Raw genomic sequence first — 16434 nt, forward strand, 5'->3', positions numbered from 1 at the left:
CCGGTCTCGGAAGGAAGCCAAAAAATATGGCGTCTTGTCAAGTCTCGTTGAGTTTAGCCAAGGTTTCTAGAATATATAGTTTAGCTTCAGTTAGCTTTAAAACTTTGGTCTTACCTCACAAAAAACACAGAGCGGTGAGCAAGAAAATAAATGTATTATTTTTTATTTCAATGAAACGTGCCATATCATTACATGACAAAATATTCATAAATACAAAGATTATATACAGTAGTATTGCATAAATGTTTATTGTATATGTGTAGATAGGTAGATATATTTAAGGACCGAACAATATATAAGAAAACACAAATATATATATACACATACAAAAAGTACAATAATCGAGTTATGGATATTAAGCTTACAATAACATACTATTTTAAATTGTTACATAATTACGTAATCAGCATTAAACTTTTTTCTAATTAATACACGCTTTATATCAAGCATTTTATTCCATATTAAAAAACAAACTTTTCTATACTTACAGTACTATCAGTAGCATAATCGGGCAAGATATTGTATTTTATTAATGATGATTCTGTCGAAAATCCATTCGTAACAAATTCTTTGTCAATATCTGCTGTCATTATTAAATCCTTTGTTTTGCCCGATGTCATTGAAAGCAATAGATTTGCTATGCTACAGTATACGTAATTTTATACATTTTGTAACTATATTAGTATATAAAATATTACATAAAAAATAACAAAAATATATTGGCTCAGAGCAAACCTTGCAACATTATCAACCTCCTCAGCCAATATTTCGAACTTTGATCTCAATATTCACAGTTGGGTTTAGTCAACTGGATGGGCACCGACAGCGAAATACATCGAGCAATAGAAACTCGTTCGTAATTAGAAGATATTCATAAGAACTTGGAAATGAAAAAAGGAAAAATGGCTAAAAGATACAGTATAATATTCCTATTCACTTCAAGTTCATTTGAAGATCCCCCTTAGTTTGCTCGTCAATGTCGGGCCAATAATTATGTGTCTCGTATCAGGAACTACATGGTCAACAGATGTTATTATCAACGCTTTTTCAAAAACGACAAAGTTGGGCTACGTTGCCATGTGGTATATTCATGATTTAGGCTCTCATCATGACTCAATGCATTCGAGTCTTAAATCACTGGGGTTCAATGAAACATTCCTTCTGCAATATTTCCCCACATTGTTTCAGATTCACCGTGGTTAATCAATAAATCCATATATGGACATACTCCTTCTTCAAAATCTTTTCTAACCTATAATCACGGCGTTAAACCGATTGAATTCAGCTCCTTTTCCCATTAGTAACGGGGCGATGGCTCGGAGGGATGACGTCGCACTAGCCCTGAGCCAGTGTCTGCAATCAAAACAAACCATAACCATTGAGAAAAATGGCAGTTCTTGCAGACAATAATTGTAAAAGATAAACATTGGAGGCGCAAGAATGCCATTCCGTGTTAATCTCTTCAGCCAAGAACGGCAGATGGCCATGTTGGACCGTTCTGCGCGTGTTCACACGACGCTCTAGACATCGGAAGTCCACACTGAGGCAGATGACCACGGAGTAGATCGACAAGTTCTTTCCGCTCACGTTCAAGTGTGTTGATCTCGCATCTCAGGGCTGTGTTGTTCACTTCCAATGTTTCAGACTCCTGGTGAAAGGGAAACAATAAAATTGAAAAAAAATACGTATCAGAAACATACTTCAATACACAAGAACAATGTTGTACAGGGTGATTCTAAACTCATGGGACGAACTTTAAGAGGTGATATAAGACACATAAACAATCATTTTTGTTCATAGAATGTGCGGTAGAATCGCAATAGCAAAGGCGGTAGCAGGTGATTTTAGAAAGTGTACAACAGCACTGCCCCAAAAGCAAATATCATATTTTTCCAACGGATTTGCTGTGATATGTGCTATCTCCCATTCGAGGGTGCATGTGCACCTTCGGATTGGATTAGAGTTTGTTTTTTATTGGTGCACGGACCATCAAGATTACGTTGCGCCAAACAATGATCAAGGGGTGCAATGACTTGTAGTGTAATTAGCATTTCCAAGGTTGCACTATGAGAAGGCCTACCACATTACAATACCCTGCACCCTCGAATGATTGATTGCACTTATTGCAGGAAACCCGTCAGAAAAATATAACAGTTTAAAACGCAGTTTTTGAAAGTTGCAGGAGTTGGAGTTACGTTTCTGTGGCTCTGAAATACGGAAATTATATCAAGTCGGATGAATCCTGATTCTTCCTGACACATAGCAAGGAAACCATCTATATTCTTAATGTGACACAATAGACAGAATTTCAGGGTGCTTCAAAGAACCATTTATCTCACTATAGCAACTTGATGAACGCTAATGGCTTAACCCCTTTACGTACAGGCTTTTGAAAACTGGATGACATGTAGTTGAACTAGCAGAGATAAATCTCAAAAACTGGTGTCATTGTTTACACATGGAAAATGAAGGGGGAAAAAGATGAGAGGAACAGCAGGTTTTCATTTTGTCTCCCTCTGCCAGGTATCTTTTCTTTGTGTATGTTGTATTTTTTTAATCGTAAAACTGTGGCGGGGAAAGAAAAGATAAAAAAAATAATAATGAGGAAAAGAAAAAAAAAGACAATTTTTTCAACAGGGTTACCAATGAAGAAGGAAGGGGGGCGGGGAAGAGCCCGGATGTGTTTCTTGCATTTACGCAGGGCCGAGATATCTCGCCCCCGATCATTAAGGGGGCTAATTAGCCTTGGACCTACTAGTCAGAGCAGATTAAAACACGAGTCCACACAATCATAAGGTTGTGCTATCAAATGACTGGAGGGGTCTACCCATGGGTGGATTCAAAGCACCACCAATCTTACTTTTATTAATCTCAATAAAATACGATAATTTCTAAATTTTCTTTCCTTTTTTCCCCCATCCATTAAAATGGTCGTAATAAAGTTGAAGATATAAAGATTTCTAAACTTTGTAAACTATTCCACATCCCATACTTAAGGAAAGCTTTTGATCCTAGGATCGTGACTATCAGTCACGCTACCAACGGGGTTTTTCAAATCCGTTTCTTTTCCTCGTTATGCCACTGGATCTCATCAAGGCTAAGAAAATATTGTCTTCAATTTTTATTAACTTTGGGTTAACAAAAGATAATGTGTGAGGTCATTAAGTAAAGTGTGACTTACCACTGCAAGCCTACCGGTTCTCTCTTTCTTTTTATTCCTGCATTTGGTTGCAGCTACTTTGTTTCGTTCCCTCCTTCTCCTGCGCCTGTCTTCATCTTCCTTAGTTAGCTGTAAAATATATTGAGGGAAATTATAATTAAATTTTGAAGGATTTATATATATATATATATAACAAGAGTTACATTTTTTTCTTCAAATCATTAACCATTCCATTGAACAACTTAAGGGGCCACTTTTGAAGGGATGCAATGAAGTTCTCATGATTCTCATATGATAAAAACGGGCTTTTTCAGTGAAATCTTAGACAGGATCGTGATTTGGGTTTTCTCATTAACTGTGGTAAAACACCTGTTGATATCTCGTTGAGTTCTTGCTAACACCTGCTCTTGAGGTAGTTTGGGAATTCACCGATAACAGTCTCGACCTCGATCAAACAGTTTTTTCTTATTCGGCACTTTCTCGCTTTGTCAACGTACTTTCAGAGTTTTTCTATTTTTACGCTGATGTGAACCAACAACCGTTATTTATGTTATGGTTGCTGTTAGATGAATCTGAGTTAAAACAAAGTGGAAGGCATACGCAGTATCTTCTCGGGAGTGGGGGGAGACGGTTTAATTTGACCAATCATAACCGTACTTTCTGTTATGATACATCTAACAGCAACAGCTTGAGCAGGGATGGACCAAATTATTATTTTGCGGCCATGTTCAAAGCTTTGTGGCCCTCTAAAACTGGTTTTCCCATTCCCCTAATGTCCGTGGGCATTCTGGTGCTCGCCAGGTTTTCTTTGGCACCCCAGAATCACTATCAAACTACTCTTTCATGGTAATAAGAAAGCCATTCGGCAATAAATTTGGACAATAGTTCCCGCTGCCCAGCAAAAAATGTACAAGTGTACCCCTCCTCTACTGCTCTACAACAGTGTTTCTCAACCGCCGGGCCGCGGCCCACTACCGGGCCCTGATATCATTCATACCGGGCCGCGAGGGATTAGCCGTTTCATTTTTCCTCATTCGTGTGTTTGATCGGGCCTTCGACTCGCAAAAATGAATGAAACCGGGCCGCGGGCTTGAAAAGGTTGAGCTACTACTCTACAATATTTGTAGGTAGGAATCATAGTTGAAGGGTTGTCGGTGCCAGACAACCGATCATCTATCTATCCAGGGCCACAACTAGATATTCTTTCAGCAGGAGCAAGCGCACATTTTACCTCCCCCGTGTAATTTTTAATTTATTGATTAAAAGAAGAATTCAGCTGCCCGTTGGTCCAGCGCCCGGGACTCCAGATCCACCTACTACCCCCCATTAGCAAATTGTGGGGGGGGGTGTCAAAACCCTAGTCCTGAGGGTTCAATGTCTGAATACTAAGAGTTCCCTGCCCTGGAACAGAGTTTTAAGTTAAGTTTAAATTTAATTAAAGTATTTTTATCTCATTTTGCTGCCCCTAAGTTTTAGCAGCCCGGTGCGTTCGCACCCTTCGCACCTGCTTAAGTCCGGTCCTGGGTATGAGCGTCTATTATTTTCATATGAATTTCTTTTCGGACTCCGCTCTAAAATCAATGTTTATTTGTGATGCATAAATTTGGGAAGCGTTTTCCGCATTTGGCAGGGAACCCAGTCACTTTTCACCGTTCTCAGATAAACTTACCTCTTCCTTAAGAGGCTGCTTGAATTCTGGCCGCAATGTGTCAAGACCGTGCACAATTCTTCTAGACTGAATGGTCAGTTTGAGCCCTTCCTTGATGAGTTTCGATCTCGTCGCCTGGACTCGAGACACGTCAACCGACGTTGGCGAAAATAATGGGGGAGAAAGAGATTGATAATCTTCAGGCGATGTCATGTCACCATAAGAACCACTGGACAAATCCGATAGGTATGCTGCTGGACCTGTTAGACTTATTATATCCGAGATCACGTCTGGTGTTGGTGGCGCCGAACTGTGACCATCGGTCTCGGATGAATCTATCTGCAATTGCTGATGCTGTTGCTGTGGCTGCTGCTGCATCATTTGCTCGCAGGATGGGTAGTACATCGGGTCCAAAATATTGAATGGTGGCAAATACTCCGATGGGGAAGTCGGACCAATTGATCCAAACATGGTGGAACATCGAATCCAAACCTGCACAAGACAAGTGTCTTTTCAAGAATGTTCAGCAGTTTCTTCTGAAATAAAGAACAAGGAAAATTTCACAGCTATACACGTATGTCGCTAAAAAAATTGTATGCAAACTCATTCTAACCACAGTATTCTATGTTTACATTCAAAGCACTGGAGATCAATCAAAGAAGCACATTCCCCTCTGGGGATACACAGATGAGTTTACTAAAATATGGGTAAATATCACAAGAGATATACGAAATATTTTCTTTTTTTTTGCCCCACCACCGCATTTCTATACGCTATCAAAGTATGTCATCATTAGCTGTTAGATAAGAACTTCTTTTATCTCTTTTATCATCTCTGGTGGTTTTGTTTACAGGATTAATCACATTCTCTTGTTTCAACACGTTAATACTTTGACAGGTTGTATACAATTAGATAGAAATTCCCTAACTGACTATACAAAACACTTCGTGAACATGAGGTAACAAAGTTCGACTCTCGTTACGCGTAATTTTTAGATTCGACCTTGAAATAATCGGTTAATGCGATAAACACTAATTACTCACAAGCAACTCCATTATGATAATCGATGGCAAGTGTCGTTGTTTAGTAAAATGACGGCCAAGTGAGGTTAAATATGTTTTTATTATCCGACTGATTAAAGAATTTCACTTCATAGTTTGACCTGTTTAACTCGTCTATCACAAGCAGAAGAAAGCAAAAATTATCCATGATTCTGAGGAGCAAATTTACGAGAGGGATTACAGCCGTAAAATTATTAGCAAACTGTGAATGAAATTAAGAGGCCATTAGGAGAACAATGTAATAGGTAAATCACAAAATTTGTGAGGAATAAAATGAAAAGATTGTAGATTATACTAGATGCTAAACCTTATTTGTTGCTTAGTTTAATGACCAATGACACGTCTTACGGTTGTTACACCACGTTCATCTTTCGGGCCTATTAAATCGTAGGTGGCAAAACATTTTTCTCACTGTGTTTTCTTTTGCCTTGTGTATAAACTATAGGGAAGGATAAATCTGTCTCGATCGATCCTTCGACAAAAGATGAAAAACTTTTCGCCGATTCACCCGTGTGAACTCAAATTATCTTTGCGACAGAGAATAAATAGAAAAAGAACTAATTAACTAATAAATCAATAATCAGTTTTTCACAATTAATTTTCATAGCTAATTTTTTGTTCCTTGGCGAAAATGATTGAGAACCTCTTCTTTAAACTTTCTGAAAATTTCAAGGACTGGTTTCATTTAAACAGCTTCCCAATGTAGGGAGCTGTCCAAGATGCAGAGATGTCCAAACTGACAGGTTTTACTGTATTCGGTTAACACGAACAAATGCCCGAATGCCCGAACACGTGTGAGAAAAAAAATGTGGTGGCCCGTCTGTATAGAGAATTATTTGTTAGTTAATGTATGATTTTGTGCAGTAAAACTATATGCCTACTAATATTACTTGTATATGAAATCTTATGCAAAATATTAAGGGGAAAAGGTGGCCCGAGTTGGGGTTTGGAACATCAAGCCCAAGATTAGTAGGCCTACTTCATAAAATTCCATTGGTCATGATTATTTTTATTTCATCGTAATTTCACGTATTCGTGTTTAAGCTCCAGACAGAGGCGGATTACAATCGGTCGAGGTCCCGGGTGCAGAAGAAAATATCGAGTCCCTTAAATTATAAATAAGTGTAAAGTTGGGGTTTTACGGGGCCCTTCAGAAGTCAGAGCCCAGAAGAGCACCCGGTATGCCCGCCGTTAAATCCGCCTCTGGCTCCGAAACTGACTTGATTGAATTGAGGAAAAAAAAACAAAACGATAAACTAAATCCGTATAGTATACGTAATAGAAGGTCGAAATCCAACATCATTTTCAAACACAACTTGACACACGGACATGTTAATTTAAGCTTCTTGTTTTCTTGTTACTTTGATGTATAGTTTGTTTGCAACTGTTCATTATTTTCTGACTTTGTGGTTAAGCGCGTAGGCGTGAAGCACGCGCGAAGAATTAGAAGCAGTGAGTTGAGTTTTTTCGATGAAGTGGTCAGGCGGCATTCTCCGCCGATACACGCCTGGAAGCCACCACGATCGGTGGTGCTCTGGCAATCAATGCATTCAGTAAAATACCAAAGTTCAAACTAGAGTTTTTTTCCTCTTTCTTTTCGGTATCATACACTCCCAAGGTTTTTCGTTGACGCTTTTAATGTTTTTTCAATATCAAAACTGTTCCTACTTTGAGAGAATCGGTTTGGTTTATATCGTGGTGCATATACTGATAATAAGCTTGATGTTCACAATTGTAATCGTAACCATACAGTATATCCATGGGTTTGTTTAAGAAATATCAACTACTCCCTCCAGAGAAAACGCCCCAGTACCCTTCCAGAGGCCAACTGTGTGTAATATCTTCTCTCTATATATATACCTGTGGAAACTGTGGCCTCTCCGAATCGTTTTATTACCCATCAGAGAATGAGATCACAAACACCGATCCAAGTAATGTTCTTTATCTTGCTGCAGAGGCAACATCTATCATCATCTTTCATCAGTGAGGAATAGGGTTTTGCTGATCTTTCAAGTTTGTTTGATTCAGGAAAACATCTCACAAATACTATCCCTGCAATCACTTGATACTGCTCTCTCTCTCTTTTTTTTTGGCGCGTGTTCTAGCGGTTGAGCTAACATGCTCTGGCAAGTGCATCCAACTTTGCTCATACAGGCCAGAGCTTGAGTCCCGGCTCGCAAATCAGGGTATTTGCGTGTTTGAACTGTCCCATTCTACTCAGATCCTTATAGAGCCTTCATTTGTATAAAATTATCGCAGTGTGACAAAATGGTGAGTTGTGCAGAAAAATTCTGACTCTTCGTTAATGATATTCAAATCCTATTTTAAACCATCTTGATCTTAGTGGAAATTTTCCGTCCATCTATAAGCACCATGTTCGATCTGGATACCAGTTACTCCCATGAATGATTGAATCCTGATGCAATGAGGCCCTTACTTAGGCATCTTCAACCTGTTCTCCCTGAAGTACCAAATAATTCTCGATCTTGTGCTCAATGTTGGACTTACGAGATCTTAATCGACACCCTAATTAAATCAAAAGTCACCTTATTCTAAAATTCACATTAATGTGGTCTGACTATGAGCACAAACTTGTCTTATATGGGTGATGCTCTACTGTACTGGGCATTAAGCTACTCGTGACTCGCAAAAGTTTGACGAGCCATTACCTATCATTAATCTGGATAGACGGGACCGATTTGAAGTTAGGGCACAGTTCGGGAAAAATGACCGATTTTTAGATGTTATGCTATTGGAATAGAATGTGGAATAGAAAATGTCGTAATAGATATCTTGAATTAATCAGATTTTTCTGCATTTAAATTATTTAATGCAGTAGTCTGTTTGTTCCTCGAAGCTCAGCGTTCCCAACTTGTCATTTTCTAATTTAATTAGTAGCCCTTTTGAAATTCCGTTTAGTTGGCAAATTTACCATCTAGTTGATAGTGAGAAATTTATTTTTTTTTAGAACACCACCTGGTTATAATAAATAATGGATTCTTTTAAAGGACCTATGCAAATTCCTTAAAGGTAGTCTGATAGAGAATCAACAAGAGTTTCAAGTTCAACAATGCAATGCCAAAAGGATGATCTTATTCATTCCATTCCTCTTTAAGGAAGTTATCATTTTTACCTACTCAATTGAGAGAAATTTCTTAGACATTGATTTTAAAAAATTCCTCAGATCCAAATTCTTAGTGGAGTTATTTGTTCCGGAGAAAACTGGCAGAATTGAAAAAATCTGCGTTAGAAGAAGGGAAAAAAAACTGTAAGGGGGTAGATATGTCTGAAGTTTCTTTGTGGGTGAATATCAATTTTTAAAGATTTCCCGATAACACTAAAACTCTTTATAAAAGTTATTTCTTCTTTTTGGAAAATACCCACTATATTGCCAGAGCCCTTAATCCCTCTACTACTGAGACATAGAAACCCACCCGATCAACTCATCCAAACTCAGCTGAACTTCCATAGACATACATAAACTGTTTACATTGATAACTTGCGAAATGTTGATTTTCTCGTGTTTTAAATAAGTTGTGTAATTATTAATCATGGGAAAATTACATATTTCTGGTTGTTAATCTTCTGATTCTATCAATTTTTGGCAAAAATTCTGGTTTGTATTTTTTGTTTCGCAGTGCTTTGTACACTTCAACGTCGGTGACTAGGGTGGGGGGGGGGGGGCTTTTAGACACTCCTTTGACACTGAAAAGGGGCGCCAAAATGCTCGCTTCTCTCAGCTCACTACGTACATACGTAGTTGCCGCCCTGCCGGTGACTTACCGAACGCTTCCTAGAACACAATCGGCATTGCAAAAAGTTCTTATGACACGAACTGGGCGATATAATTCTTTGTCTCCTTCCGTGATATTCAGATTTAAGATCGTTTCTTCCATTACCAAGGTGATGCAGAAACGAGAGTTAAAGGACGTGTAGGAAATACAGTACGTGCATTCTTTGGACGACGACAATATTGTTTGGCAGAGAGGGGGTGCGTCTAAAACAAAAGATTCTTGGCGTGAGAAAAATAGAGAAAAGAAACGTTTCATTTCCAAGGTCTTCATCTTTTTTTTCAAGTTTTCAAACCCCCCTTTTTTTTTTCATAATACGCATGAAACTCACGTGTCGTGACGTCAAACAAAATCCGTAGGCGTTCATCGGCCCACGCATTTAGACCTCTAGGCCTTGCACCTGCGCTCATGTGGGTCAGCAACCAGCTTTCTCGTTCGCGCGCGTCTTTTCTTGAATCTGTGATGTTGTGACGGCCGTAATGGCAGTAACATAGAAGATGAAGAGAGGAGGAACGTGCAAAAAAGGTCAGGGATAAGCGCCCCCAGCGGTGAAAAAAGAAAATAATCAAAAAGGTATTGGAGGAAACGTAAAGAAAGGGAAGAGATAACACACGCATTTTTTTTTTTTACAAAAAAAAGTCATAATAACAATAATAATAAAGTTTTATCTTCTTGAAGGGCTCTCTTATTATAGCAGTTATTACCTGACCGCTATCAGAAGTAGTCAACGTTTTCACGCGGCTTGCGTAATAATGACTGTTGATGAACTTTTGAGTTGGAAAATAAAACTTTAAAATACAAAAAAATGAAAATTGTTTTGTTTTTGTTGTTTTTTTTTCCGCAAAAATGCAAAATTCATAAGAAAAAAAGTTTCGTAAAGTTGGGGGAGGAACTTGTATCGAGACCTTGTGGTTGTTTCATGAAGAATTAAGTTGTTTCCGATTACGCGGTCAAGTATCTGGTAGGACGTTGAGGATTGTTAAATGATTTGTTTTTACAATTTGATTGCTAATTCCCAATTCCATTTTTCATGTCAAATTTCCCAATAGATCATCCATGGTTACTGAACGTTGCAAGAACTGAGTAGAACTAGAAGCCGTGTTGATATACAGCAGGAAACTCATACTTTGTCGCAAACTGTCTTTAATACGTGCTTTGCATTTCAATTCGACGCTTCTTATTTTCCAATGAATCCATTCTCTTATGTAAATTCATATAACCTTGACCGTAGAGAATCTTTCAAATCTTAAAGCTATAATTTACGTTCCTTCAGAATTTGGAAGAAAAACGATTCAATTGAATGAAGAGGATGTACACCTCACACACACACAAAACCATCATCTTTTTCCTCTCTCTCTCTCATGGAAATTTCTGTTCTTATTTTGAATGTCGGAAGCAATTTTGGTAACAACACAACAAGCATGTATATATATAAATAAATAAAAAATACTTCATTAAATTTTCAGATGGTTACGAATTCAAGGACTTTCTACCAGAGAACGAGAAAAGTCTTAGTATTTTGTTTTATTTGGACGGTAAAAAAGAGAGAAGAGAACAGAAGGTACCTTCGACTACCATCAACATCACCGTTGACATTAGGAATAATAGGAGACCTTTCCACCTAACAGGAAGCTACTTTCAAGGTTAATAATTAATTAACAACTTTGAATGAGTGTAGAAAAGGGTCATAGTTGAAGATTTCCCACACCCCAATTCTATGGATAAAGGAGCAAAGTTTAGAAAAACAGAATTGTGGGAAAAAAACGTAGCTTCCAGCACAAAACAAGGCAATTGTAATTTTAATAGATGAGAAATTGAATCATGGTTTCGGTGATATTCATTAATTAAATACATGTGTTATTTCGAAATGGGGGAAGATACAAATAATCATTATAATCATTCAATATAATCATTTCAATACGTTAAGAATAAGGAAATTCAATGATATGCCAGCATGTAAGTTGAAAATTTCAAGGTCGTCGTGGTTGTCCTTGATTAAAGGTAAACCCGAAAACCTTGAAGAAATTGAATCCCTTTTTCTTGGGATTTTTATATAGCACTATATATCTGTACGCTGGAGGTAAAGGGCACCATGTGCCAAAAGGAAAATTTTACAGGAGAGCCGTTTAAGGATTTTTTTAGTATGGCTTTCTATGGAGCTTCTAAGTTCTCTTGTTTATTGAAATAAGTCTTAGTATCTTATACCAATGTGTAGTGTAACGAAATTTCTGCAAATTAATAGCGTTATATCAATATTGACGAAAATGAACATAGATCCTTTTACCTACGGCATACAGATATAGAAAATGATAATAATTGATAATAATACTGGGTCAAATCAGGATAAGTCGAATGTGCAGCGGCCGACAAAAACTTCGAGTTGTCGTTCGTTCGACTTATCGGAAATTCCGATTTCACAGCGGCAAAAAAGAAAGATTTATTAAAACAACAGTGCTATTTACGAATAAAGCATTAGTAAAACATGTCAAACTACTGGAGATGAAAAAATTCGCAAAGATAAATTATTTTAATGAAATCATATTTAATTATTTATAGAATATTATAGAAATAAACTCAATGGCTGTGTGTGGTCACTTCTTTGTTCGAAGGAGGAGGAAGAAAACCAGAATCATCTTCGCACCCTAAATTATCATCTTTTTCGTGCAACGAATTAACTATATAAATAATGTTGTTATGACAATGTCGATTATTAATCAATGTTAACTGTTACACATCAGGCATGCCATCGCGAATTAGTACCATATGATTTATGTTGAGGAAACGTATCTACATTTGCCTCGACATCGAGCCTATTGTGTTCATCCATGGTAGAATCGTCCACAATTCCCACAAATAAACCTTACTTCGGTACATTTTGATCACCAAAGAATCCCCACACACTTCAAAACAATTGACAATTGTTGTCATTATGAACTTTACATCCATGGTTTCTCACTAGAGAGGCTAAATGCTATTTCTTAAATTCCGCTCATTCCCGAAAACTTCGACTTAAACAAAGGAAAGTTCGAGTTAAAGGGAAATTAAGATACTAAAATACGAAAGAAACTTCTGAGGCCGAGTGAAAACTTACACAGATATTCGACGTATCGGAGTTCGACTTATCGCGAATTGACTGTAATTGGTGAATTATGTTCTGAGTCTGGGGCTGAAACATTGTGAAAAGACAAAATAGACGCTATAAGAAAAGAAAATTGAATGATATGCCAGCACATCATAGTTGTCCCTGATTCAAAAGATTCACCCGGAAAACCTTGAAGCGATGCTATACAGGGTGTCCTGTAAGTGCTAATGCTGCCTTTATCTCATCAATCGCCTGTCGTATAGATTCCAATTTTAAAAAATGCTCAAAAATCGTTCAAAAACTACCCTGTACCAGTGGTTATATTTGACATCCATATTTTTTATGAGCATAATTTTTTCAACCATCTCGTTGGGCAATTTGCTTGTTGTAGCCTTTGTATTTGTATTTTAAGAGTGAAAATAGAGTGTGTCAAAGAATAAAATATCTAAGTTTTTATACGGTCCCCTTGTCCTCTAACTTTCAATTGGAAAGTTGTTGTCTTTTCTGAGCCCTACAAAAAAAAAAATTCCATGTTTTTAACCGCAATATTCACTGAGATATTTCAATTCAAAAAATCGAAGAAAGTTAGGAAACAGCATTTCCAAACTTTTCTCCGGTTTTTGAATTTGAATATCTCTGCAAATATTGCAGTTAAAATCACAGCATTTCTTTTGTTGGACTTGGAAAAGGCAGGGTAACAACTTTCTGATTGGAAGTCAGAGGACATGGAGACCGTATAAAAATTTAGATTTTTTCTATTTTTTGACACACTGTATTTTCACTCCCAAAATTGGTACAGAGTGACTTCTGAACACATTTTGAGCATTTTTAAAATTTAAATCATACCTCTACGACAAACGGTTGATGAGATAAAGGCAGCATTAACACTTACAGGACACCCTGTATACTTATTATACAAATACAAATACAAATATACAAATACAAATACAAATACAAATACAACGCCACAACAGGCAAATTGCCCAACGAGGTGGCTGACTTAAGAACATCATGGATCCCCGAGCCATTTTTTGGAGGCCCTACCTACTACTGCTACACCCCAAATGCACCCCCCACGGAACCCCCCAACGAACCTGTACATGCGGGAATGTGCGTGTATGTGTAGTGCAACCTGACGTAAAGTTTGTTTCTATGTAATGTTTGTTATGTGTAGTGCTGCCATCTGCCACCAGTTTTTTTTCTAACTATGAGTGAAGTGTTATGATTGAATGATTTATCGTTGTAGGACTGTTGCTCTCTGTGGCGAGACTTTTTAACAGGGAGATCGGCTCGCATTTGCGCCTTGAAGTTGGGAACCACAGAAAACCAACTTCAGCCGACCACATTAGTTTATTTCTTTTGTGGTATATGCTTTTATATTGGGTTTCTGTATCTTGGTTATGTCTGGCATCCATATATTTACGGGCATCTTTTTTCAGCCACTTCATTGGGCACTTTGCTGTTGTGGTCTTTGTGTTTGTATTTGAATACAGTAGTTTCACAAAACCGACAAGAATCGACTGTAAAATGTAACATTGATGTTCCTTGACGTTAACTTGATTCAAACCTGACCAAGTTACGATTAAACCTTACATTAACATTCACGTCTGGTTCAAGTTTCCGGCTACACCTTAAACATTTCTTCTATTGTCGAAAATCCCGTTCTTTTGTTCCACATCATTTCTCTTTCCGTCATCATATTCAAGGTTTATTAATACTTTTTTAGCTCGAACAATAAAATACGTTTTTCCTCTATGTGTGTATATATATTTTTATAATATAATTGTTGTGCAATTAGTGCTCGTACGAATGTAGAATACAATTATTTAAACGTTTGTTTTTCCCGTGCGCGTGTATTCAAAAGAAAATGGAATCTTCACGAAAGATCTGAGTCAGAGTGTTTTTTTGCGAGAGACGCTATTATGGAATGAACTTGAATATACATATAAAATTAAGAATTTTATTTATTTATTTTTCCTGAATAGATGAGTCAGTAAACGAGTAGAGAAATTTAATAAGCAAAATACATATACTTTTGCATACTCCATTTTTGAAATTGTTATAGTTTTTGTTCTATTTGCGAGACCATGGTAAGTTTTGGCTGGGATAGTTTCTCTCTCCGTAAAATGATAATTGTGAGATATATAAAAATTCAAATTTCTCTATACTGCCTCTAATTATTTTGAATAAAAACTTACCGAGATATTGGTGAGTGAAATTCTTTGATTTTTTTTTACTATTTTACGACTATTGGCATTTTTTTCAGACTTCATCATTTTAGTGGGTAAAAGTGGCAAAAATCAAGAATTTTCATCACCGATATATCGGCAAATCGAAAATATTACGGGGTGAATTCCGTCTACTAAAGAACAACAAAAAAATTTACTAGTCAACATTTTTTTTTTCAAAACCTTTTTTTTCATATTTTACTTTAGTTTTAGAATCAACCATAGAATTTTTATTAATTTTTGACACTCTCTTCGTGGAAGACTTTGCATACTGCACTCGTATGAGTAATTACTAAACCGAAAGATAACATTTTTGAATTCAGATTGGTGAATATTTAAATAATTTTTAGACACTGATCATTGATCATTTTTGTCGCACCACGGTAATTTTCTGCACACGAGGGCTAATTAGACCGGGAACTACCCTTAGTGCCGATTCCGAACGACAGGCTTGTTTTTTATACTCATCGAGAGGTTGGTATGCTAACCCCTTGATGGGGGACTCCCTGCGGTAGCAATTTTTTCTGCGGTCATGTCGCCGTTTCTGTTGTACCCCTGTGTCAGGAAAGTTTTCTGACAATCACCAACAGGGTATCGAACTCGTGACACCTCTAAACATCCTTTGGTACTTTAGGCGAGTATCTTATCGACCTGGGCTACCACACCCGTTTAGACACTCTTTTTGAAACTCTATTTTGAGATTTTTTCCTTTCAAAATTTGGCTATCTGACCTCATTTGGAACAGTCATCGACATTCTCTTAATCACTCAAAAGTTTATCGTGAGTATGCTCGTATAATTCAACGCTCCCCCCAATTTGTGTTTGTGTCCTTTTCATTATAGCCAATATTGTATTTATATATAAATGTTCAAATAACTGCGAAAGTTAACGCTCTTAACCCTTCAAGCGGTTTTTAAAATTTTCCTGATCCGCATTATAATGTAGTGGCAGAAATCCCTAAACCTTCTTGAAATTTTCACCTATTTTCAAGAAGAATATATATTTTTTCCGATTGCGAGCTGATTAATATACCCCCGCACACACAATAATAAAAAACCAAGGAAGAGAAGGAAAAGAAACTATCGTTTTCTGTCATTTATGCTTATCAAATCCATTTGCTCACCAATTAGGTGTTAAGCGAGATGACTAGCTCCGATGGATATTTTATATTTCACAATAAGATTCTCATTTCGTGTTAAATATAATATGGCAAGTGTGAGATAACAGATGAGATGGCATGGGCCCCCTCCAATTGCTTTTAAAATATACCTCCATCCTAATATGTGTACATTCTCCATCTTAACTAAACCCCGAAACTTTTCTCCAACTCCCAACCCCATCTCGTCTGTAATCACAACAAAATTTGTTAATCGCGACAGTACCCAATTGTCCGGGGAAAATATGTAAAAAGTTTGTATGTGTTTTTTTTTTTGACACAAAATAAAATGTTCCAGACTCTGCCAC

At 37.1% G+C, this 16434-nt stretch overlaps 1 protein-coding gene across 1 annotated transcript in view; it reads right to left on the reverse strand.

Annotated features, from left to right (window-relative positions):
* Positions 1-168: 168 nt before the first annotated feature.
* The window catches only part of LOC149072388 (cyclic AMP-dependent transcription factor ATF-3-like), a 35429-nt gene continuing 19163 nt past the window's right edge, over positions 169-16434 (reverse strand). Inside the window, exons 2-4 of the mRNA XM_089246956.1 lie at positions 4830-5344; positions 3182-3289; positions 169-1648 (exon numbers count right to left, since the gene is read on the reverse strand). Coding sequence (XP_089103082.1) covers positions 1463-1648; positions 3182-3289; positions 4830-5279 — 744 coding nt within the window. The 5' untranslated portion in view covers positions 5280-5344 and the 3' untranslated portion in view covers positions 169-1462. The remainder of the gene's footprint in view (positions 1649-3181; positions 3290-4829; positions 5345-16434) is intronic.

This window comes from Pholcus phalangioides, unplaced genomic scaffold, assembly GCF_987345545.1.
Source record: "Pholcus phalangioides strain wild (caught in Gottingen) unplaced genomic scaffold, Ppha-v1.0 ptg000017l_1, whole genome shotgun sequence".
Taxonomy (NCBI): domain Eukaryota; kingdom Metazoa; phylum Arthropoda; class Arachnida; order Araneae; family Pholcidae; genus Pholcus; species Pholcus phalangioides.